At 44.3% G+C, this 9,105-nt stretch overlaps 1 protein-coding gene across 2 annotated transcripts in view; it reads left to right on the top strand.

The window, feature by feature from the left end:
* Positions 1–408: 408 nt before the first annotated feature.
* ABCC4 (ATP binding cassette subfamily C member 4 (PEL blood group)) overlaps positions 409–9,105 on the top strand; it is a 148,625-nt gene continuing 139,928 nt past the window's right edge. Inside the window, exon 1 of one of the 2 annotated variants that reach the window (XM_084282236.1) lies at positions 409–507. In XM_084282236.1, the coding sequence (XP_084138362.1) occupies positions 434–507 (74 nt within the window). In that variant the 5' untranslated portion in view covers positions 409–433. The remainder of the gene's footprint in view (positions 508–9,105) is intronic. The other variant, XM_084282237.1, reaches the window with a different exon arrangement.

Genomic DNA, 9,105 nt, shown 5'->3' with positions numbered 1-9,105 from the left:
AGGGGAGGTTCAGGTTGGCAATGAGGAGGCATTTCTGCTCAGAAGGAGCAGTCAGGCACTGGGACGGGTTGCCCAGGGAGGCGGTGGAGTCACCGCCCCTGGGGGTGCTCAAGGAGAGGCTGGACGTGGTGCTTGGGGACATGGCTCAGGGGGTGACACCGGGTCTCAGGCTCGGGCTCTGCCGGGCTCCCAGCGCGGCTCCCGGCCCCGCGGGGCCCCGAGGCCGCCCGGCCTCGTGTCGGGGCGGTGTCGGCGGGGGAGCCGGGCCGGCAGGAGGCGTCGTGCGGCGGGAGGAGGGCCGAGGCGGCTGCCGGCCCTCCCGGAAACGGCGCCGGCCGGCGGCAGAGCGGCGGCTGCCGCGGGCTGCGTGCGGGGTGGGTGGGCAGGAGGCAGGGAGGCAGGGCGGGGGGGAGGCCGGCCGGCCGGCGGCACGATGGAAGCGGTGCCCCGCGAGGAGAAGCCCAACCCGCTGCGGGATGCCAACCTCTGCTCGCGGCTCTTCTTCTGGTGAGCGCCGCGGAGGGGTTGTGTTGTGTTTCGTTTTGTTGGTTTTTTTTGTGTGTTTTTTTTTTTTTTTTTTTTTGCGGGGGGAAGGAGGGGAGAGGCGGGGATGGGGTCGGCGGTGCCGATGTGGGTGTTGGGGGGTTAAAGCAGCGAGAAACGGCGGCCCGGCTGCCGGGGAGTGTAAATAGGAAAGGACACGGGAGGGCGCCGGGCTGGGCTGCTGGGGGAGGCACACGGGGACAGAGGGCTCCTGGAAAGCTCTGAAAGACGGGAGCAAAACCCTCGCCGAGCCCACGAGCAGGTGCAGGGAAGGTTTGGGGGATGGGAGAAGTCCCGGCTCATCCTTGGCTGAAATATTCCTAGCGCAGATATGTCCTCAAAGGGGGGGAGGGAAAAAAAAAAAAAAGTGGTTATGTGCTTGTGTAGGAATGCCCGAGGTCGGAGTTGTGCCTTAACGCTTTCTTTCTGAGCGCCAGGATGCCCGTGCTGGAAACCACCTTGCAAGGAAATCCCGGCCGAGAGGGGAGAGCCCGTGCTGGCCACCTCGCGTTCCTGGGCTGCTTCGGGGCTCCTCGCTCGCCCTTGCTGGGATCTTGCGGTGTTGCCGCCGCTTCTGCCAAAACCAGCCCCGCTAGATGCAAAAAAGGAAGTGGGCTGTGTTCTGCTGCTGCTTCTGTCACCCTAGTTTTACATATATATTTTTTAATCGATCGCCACGCGTTGCTCAGCACCGAGATCAGAATACTTTAAATGTCTCGCATCCGAGGCGAGCACCTGACGGGGTTCCTCTTACCCCAGCCACGGATGTGGGTTCGCAGCGTGCAAAGGGCAGGACGAGGTGGAACCCCTTGCACGTGCACGTGGGGTGAGAGGCCTGCTGAAAGTCCAGGGAGGCCACGCTTTGCAGTCTGTGACATGCCTCATTCATCAGGTGGTGGCATAAAACTGCTTTGCAAAAAGGGTTGGAAGAAGGGGAGAAGCTTTAGAAATTGCCCCGTGTGCTCTTTGTCAAGCCTTCAGAGCAGTCTAATTCACAGCAGTGGGTGCTCAAACAGTGCTTGAAGGAGGGCTGTCCGGGATGTAGCAGCAGCCACTGCCTTGTGGTTGCTCAGGTGTGCCTGCTCTGCTCTCCAGATCCCAGGCATTGGCTGCTTATTGGCAATAAGGACAGAAGGTAGGGCATTGCAGGTAGCTTGGCAAAGGTCCTCCTTTTTTTTTCTTCTTTTTTTTCCCCCCAAAAAAGCTTCAAAAGTGCAGTTTTGCCATTGTAAGGAAGCACCCCCCCCCCTTTTGTTGCCAGCAGTGTAGAAGAAAAGCTAAAATTATTCAGCCTTGCAGGAACAGGATCAAACTCACAGGGGAAGAAAAGAAGTCATGTTTTCATTGAATTATAAAACTTAAGGTAATGAGTGTGTAGGCTGAAGACACATTCTTCTCCCATTGTTCAAAGCTTGTCTTCTTGCTTTTGGGGTTGTGACTTTGACAAGTATGAGCTTGATGAACATTAAATGCTCTAGTAGTACATTCATGGGAAAGAGGAGCATCTGAATTGTGTGTGAATATTGTTATTTTACAGGGCACCCCTTGTGTAATGCTAGTCTTGATGTTATGAGAATAAAAAAACATTTACAACGGAAGTATGAAGATGAGGGTAGTTGCAAAATGTTCTTGTTTTCCATCTCTCTCAGTGAATTATATATAATAGTATAGATTACTAAAACACAAAATGTTGTTTTGAATTTTGAACTTATTTGGATATTGAAGTTATTACTATATCTACTGACCTTCAGAGTCCCAGGTTCCCATGCTCACCAAACTTCTTGGAGCTCTGGCTGCTAGTTACGTAGTTAGCAGCACTCACATTTCTGATTTACTTCATCTACGTGATTTATTTTGTTGCTGGCTCAGCTTGCTGGTGAGAATTAGGTCTTCAAAGGATTGATAGGAGGATTTGTTTTCTTTCTCAGAGGGACCTAAAATCCAGGCAATTCAGTTCAGTGTTGTTCGTGTTTAGACAGCTATTCTGCTGTGGAAAGCGTTTTGAGATTGAAATGCTTTAGACTTCATACTTTATGAAGTTGAGACTAGCACTTTTCACATCTTTTTTTTTTTCTTGCTGTGGGGGTTCAGGATTATGAAATTAATAACTGCGTACAGTAAGGGTATTTCTGTTTTATAACTATAATCCTGTCTTCGAGTTTGCATGTTCATTAGTAGCTAGTGTACTCGTATTTATGTGTATTATTTGCTCCCTTGAATTATCAGAGAAGTTCTAGCTGTACAGTAGTTGGATTTTTAGGCTGTCTTTTGTTCAGGCATTGAATCCGCTTCAATATTAAGGTATAAAACATGCTACAACAAGATTTTTGAAAGGCTGGATAAATTTTAGGCCATTAATAATGTGAAAGGGAGAGCAAGCTGGAACACCCCAAAAAGATAATCCAGTGTTTTTGTTCAGAGAAGTAAAAGAAAGTAAAGTCCTGTTAAATTTCACATACTTATAATTTATTATATTTTTAACAATTACAGTTCAATGTATTAATAAGAGTAATTATCTGACACAGCCTAGCAGTGACACATCTGAAAACTTCTTCCATGGCTTCTGCACAGTTACAATTCCAAGGAGTAAGTAACTGTTTTAACACTTTTGGGTGTCTGACAGCATTGCTCTCGGCGTACTAAGGAAGGGCTTTAGGGAAAAGGACAAAACATCTAAGGCCTCTTCCCCAGTCTGAGTTGTAGTATAGTGGGAGAAGAAAAAAAAAACACGTATCTTTGGTTTTAAGCACGGCCAGAGTGTGGTAGGCACAGACAGGGAGGTACCCAGCTTTGTGGTGATGGCTGCACAATGTGTAGCTGTTTGTCTGACCCAATACAGTCGTGCTGGGCACCCCTCTCATACCACTGTAAATAGCTACACGCTTCTCTTAACTTCTTCCTCTGAGAGTCAGGAGGGCCCCGGACTGCTTCAGGTGGGCCTCTGAGGAGGTGCCACCTGTATTTTAGTCCTGGGACTTGGCTCCCTTCAAATGCATATCCTGCCTTACATTGAAATAAGTTAGAAAATGAATGTATTGCCTTTCTAGGAAGGTCCGGCAATGCTGCTGGTAAAAGAGGTGGGTGCACCTTCTGGTGTCAGTTGAATTGTGTTGCCTGTGAGGATTTTAAGTTCACTGCAGGTAACAAGTGAAAATATCAAGCAGCATCAGGTTTTGTGATGTATGCGATAATCTGCCCTGATATCTGGTGAATTTCCACTCAGAATGCAACAGGTTAATAATTCCTAACAGTTTCCACTTCAAAAAGATCTGAGATAGCTATTCTTTAGTTCATTTATTGGTAGAAGATTTTTTTTATTATTATTATTTTTAGCAGGACTGTTGTGGTACTGTAGGGAACTCTAAACAAATACGTGAACATCTTCAGTATAGATGAACAGAGAATGCATTTTCAGTAGCCAGAGAGTGAAATCAAACACATTTATCTTTTTTTCCTCCCAGCTGAAAGAAGACTGAGGATCATACACACAACTTTTTATTTAAAAAAGCCTCGTTTGTTCACTTGTTAGATATTAAATTACCTGTAGTCACATTTGAATCAGTTTTATGAACTACTGCATCCATTTATAAGTTTTGCGTGTTTTATTGCAAGATAACTGAATTATAAAGAAGAAAATCCTGCTTGACAATCATAGTTTATGTATAGATTATGTCAACTATGGCAAGTGTGTACACAATATAGGAATGTTGGCATTTGCTATCTGCAGTAAGTATCTGTGTTTAGATACACAATTAGATGAACAATTTAAGTATAACAAAGCACTGAAGCTATTTGCCTTTGAAATGACCTAGGTAAAGCTTGCTGTACCATTTCTGAGAAAAAGTCCCTGCTGTAATCCCTGCAAAACAACAACATTAGGAGCGCATTGTACTGTTGTGTGGCCTTTTTTTTTTTTTTTCCCCAAAATGATTTTTTTGCTCAGTTCTAGAAAATTCTTCAACGCCGTAAGAGTGAAGGAGACAAGCAACTCAAAAAGCATAATCTTTTTTTCTTTTTTTTTTGTATCCGTGTCATCCAACCACTTGTAAGATCAGTGTGAATCATAAGTGATTTTATTTCTCCCTCTTACCACTACTTGTAAAAAAGGAAGCTAATATAAGAATTGCTGCCATTAGGTTTCATCATTTGATTCATCATCAGGTTTCATCATTTGCATTTTTCTTTCAGAAACTGAAATCAGAGACCATTATGCTCAACTGTAGACCTCCTGAGTAACTTTGGTTTCAGGGTTTGATGGATTGTGTTGGTTTTTATTGGTGGTGGTGTTTGCTTTTTGTTCTGTTAAGCACGTACGTACATGCGTATATATAACAGAGCAATGATGGTTTTCAGTTGTATTTTTAAAATGGTTAAGAAATTGCCCATTCCAACTAAATTGCTTTGATAGTTGGTTAATCTGAGGTTAAAAACTTGTTTGGATGACCAATTATTTTCTGCTAAGTTGATGAACTCCCTTTGTTTGCTCTGTGTAACTACTTAGGCCCTGCTTCAATAAGTAGCTTGTACTTAAATTTATCATTACAAGGCATAATCCTGAGACCATTTTATCAATTTTTTGGTACATCTGATGTTCTCCCTTGCACGTGGATGCCAGATTTTGAACCAATATTTTAATAATTTGAATTCGTTGGAGTGCCATAGTTAAAGGTAATGCTGCCCTCCATTCCCTCTTCCCAGGCTCTACAGAAAACAGCAGCCACAGCAAGGCAGTGCGTCCTGTTTTTTTTTTCTCTTCTTTTTTTATGTCCCTCACTCTGTTTGTACTTCTTGCCATATGGACTTTCAGGAAGTATGTTACAGTAATCAGATATTTTGTACCTGGCAGTGGAGATGAACAACATGAAAATAGCCTGCAATAAGTGCAATCAAATGCTGACAGCATCGGTAAGTGGATGTGCAGCAGCTTGGCTGCTTACACTGCGCTGTGAAAAAGCAACCACGCAGAAGACAACATGAAGCTGAATAGCAAAGGTTAATACAGCCTGGCATTGTAAAGGATTTTTTGGGATCAACACGACTTTGAATTAATTTCATTGTTTTTCTATTTTTTTCTATTGCAAGCAGTAAGAAAACCTACTGTTTAAGCTGTAGTAAACAGGGGAGGGAAGTTGTGGCTAAGGCAGTGGTTGAAAACCACCTGAAGAAATACCGGAATTTATTCTTGTGTCTATTTCAATGTAGATGTCTACCTTGGTAAGGGGAAGTGGGAAAAGGCAGTTTATTGAAGAGAATGGGTGAGCATGTGAAACAGTGATAGCGTAGGAAAATAAATCCCATGGTGTGGTGACATCTGTGATTTCCTGCAAAATAAGACTGTGTGTGTCCTTCTGTCTGTACATCCCACCCCAACAGTGCTCCTCTGGGCTATGAGCAAGCACGTAGGCCTGCTGGAGTCACCTAATGAAGTTGGGTAGTGATCAGTACAGAAAGGCACCTGAGGTAAGCTGTGGAGGATAAGTAACGTGCATTTGTAATCAAAAGGTCCCGTGAGGAAACGCCATTTTTTTTTAACCAAAGAAAAAGGATCCAAAATGTGTTGTTAAATAGAGAGAAATGTGTGTTCCTGTGGAGTTTAGTGGCTGAAGTAGTGCTTCCAAGCTGCTCAAGAAGGTGAAATCCTGGTGCCATGGAAGAATTTGGGTAAACAAAGACTCTCCTGTGCAACTCTTGAAAAGTAACTGGACGTTGAGTATAAACAGATGATGCTTGTAATGTAATGCACAAATAGGCTTAAGAGGAATGGGGAAAACGCAGTTTGTAAACCACCTCCTTAAGGAATTAGCTGGTGAGAGTACACAGGATGTGGCTTTTACTGGGCACTGTAAAATTACCCAGAAGTTCAACTTCATTTTTTTTTCCTTTTGTTTGTAATTTCAGTCCGAATTGCTTCATCAGAAAAATAGTCTACTTGGTCCTTTTTCTAACTGGTCCAGTGATGAAGGAAAGGCTTTTGTGAAGCTGGTGAGAGCCAAACCTTAGGCTCGCGCAGCTGAGGGTGCCATAATGTCACAGCGAGTGACTTAGGTGCAACTGTGGGGGGACAGCAAGAGGGGTGTAGGAGCTGAGGGTGCCCCTGTCCTGGCAGTCCCCTCACTGTACCCCCATCAGTACCCCAATTGGGGTGTCAGTAGTGGTGTTCATTGGCAGTGAGGGGATGCTGCCCTGGCTGGTCTGAGAGGGGGCTGAAGACAAGGCTGTGGGTAGGTCGGGCCTGGCTGGTAGGTCAGGCGCTGTGGTTAGTTTAGTCTACCTGCCAGTAGTGTATATCTTCCTTGGCTGAAAGGGCATGCTTTTGGGACGCTAGCAAACCTAATTTAGAAGCATTTAGGAAGTTTATTTCATGAATTGGGCAGAGTAGCATGACTATTGCATAACAAGCCTGCCATTGGGACAGCAGGGCCTGATGCTCTGCCGTGCTGTGGTGGTGAGGAAGCTCGATACCTCCCCGCAGAGTCTTCTCTTACTCTGGTAAGAAAACTATTTCTGTGAGAAAACTATTTCTTAGCCTTTTTTCTGCAGACCCTGTGGAGTCTTTCCCAAGTACTGGTGTAGTTGTTCCAATTACAGCTGGTAAAAAAAATTGCGCTTTCCTGAACAACCACGTAAACTGTGGCTGGTTGACGGCGTTGTAATGTTACAGGGCGTGTAATGTCAGGGCCCAGGAGCAGGAGGATGCAGGAAGCGAATGTTTATGTTACGGTCTTTGTCGGTTCCGAAATGGATGGCTTTATATTTTTATCGGTGCCCAAGGTACTGCTGTAGAGGAGGAAGGCTTTTTGGGGTCAGAGCAGTGAGTTACTGCTTTCCAGTTGGCCGTCTCTTGGGTTTGCACCAGGTTGCCAAGTGGGTTTTATTTTCCTTTTTTTTTCAATCTGTGTGCCTGGTGACATCAGCATCCTGGCAGTCACAGGGCCTAACTCTGGGCTTCTTTCCAGGCTGGTGTCTTTGATCAGCTAATCGTCTTGATAGAACAGAGGCATTCCCTGCAGAACAAAAGGTACTCAGGATTCTTCCAAGTGTTCCCGTTTGCACGTGTAGTTTATGCTAGCAAAAATTCGGGCTGTGCTCTTTGAAAGGCATCGTGTGCACGCCGCGTTTCAAAAGAGTGGCTAGAAGGAGGTGCTGCTTGGCTGATATATCAGAACCAAATAATTATTCCAAATATTTAGCAAACAGGAAAGTACCCATTGAAACTGAAGATGATGACTAAACACACCTATTTTTGTTCAAGTTGAATAAGCTGAATAGGGAAATGTGAGGCTAAGGTGCAAATTCTTCCTACCAACCACATGGCATCTTTCTTCAGGCCAGACATGAGTAGTGAGCCCATTTTATGGGCTTGGGATGAAGGGAGTAGTTTGCATCGCTGTCTATATATTCCCTCCCTTTTTCTAAGTTGTCTTAATATTTGTGGGTTTGTTTTTTTATTATTATTTTTTTTTTATTAAAGAATAATGTAGCTTGTGTACTTCCTGTGTTCATGACAGATTCTACTTTTCTGCAGGCCTTTCCCTCTCCTCTTTGAAGAGATCAATGTTAGATGATATCTTTTTGGGCAGAACAGATACACCACTATAGTGAGCGGTCTTCCCTTTATGGCTACGTCGGACTGTTAAGGTTGCAGGGATATTCTTTCTGTTGGCAACTGCCTTCTATTTCCAACTTCCTTTAACAGCCCTCTTACAGCACTCCTTAATTTAACTGAGCCTTCGGGCAAGGAAAGAGCCCATTTCGTTTTCCTGTTAGGAACGTGTGACTTGAGTAACCACGGGCTGTGTGAAAAAAATGGGCTCAGTGCTCTCGGCATAGGGAATTGCACGTGGTGCAATCTGCCCTCGTGTGTTGCTTCCCGATGGAAATTCTTCCTTTAATGACTGCATATGAATGTCAAGTCTCCTGTCTGAAAGTAGGCCTTCCAGCTTGAAGTTAGGACACATCAGTGAGAAACTTGAGCTGTGTTTGCTGTACCAAAAATATGGGGTGGGTAAATAGAAGACCTCGTTCTTGGGCTGAAAGCTCTTCAAGCACTAAACATAATTTGAAAAGAAAAAATGTTTTAACTGTCTTCCAAAGATCTTCAAGTATAGTCTACAGTAACACAACAAACCTTTTTAGCAAGACCTCATAAAGATCAATACTTTGTGGGAGAGAGCAAGCAAGTGTAATCAAAGGTATGTGTCACAGATGTATAGGGAGCTTACATTGCTCAAAAACTATTTATAAACGATTCTGGTAGATATTCCAGTACATAACTTTATTTGCATATTAGAAGAAGGAAGTGTACATAGCTGTTGCTTACTTGATCAGATGAAGAGTGATGGTTGCTTTAGGTTTCTGCAAGATGTTGAGTATTTTTCCAATCTGTATGAAGGGAGTCAGACTAGTGAAAGTAATACCATCATCCCTCTGTTAATTATGAGGCTTTGGGGAAGTAAAGTTTTAGTTGAGGTTGGTGTAAGAATCAAAGCAAGACCACAAAGCACAAGACTATGACTTACCCTGCTGCATCCGTCCAACATCTAAAGTAATGTTTTAGTGTGT

Source organism: Netta rufina, assembly GCF_964035555.1.
Source record: "Netta rufina genome assembly, chromosome: 1".
NCBI lineage: Eukaryota > Metazoa > Chordata > Aves > Anseriformes > Anatidae > Netta > Netta rufina.
The sequence above is the reverse complement of the archived record's forward strand: the minus strand, read 5'-3'. Positions and strand labels throughout refer to the sequence as shown.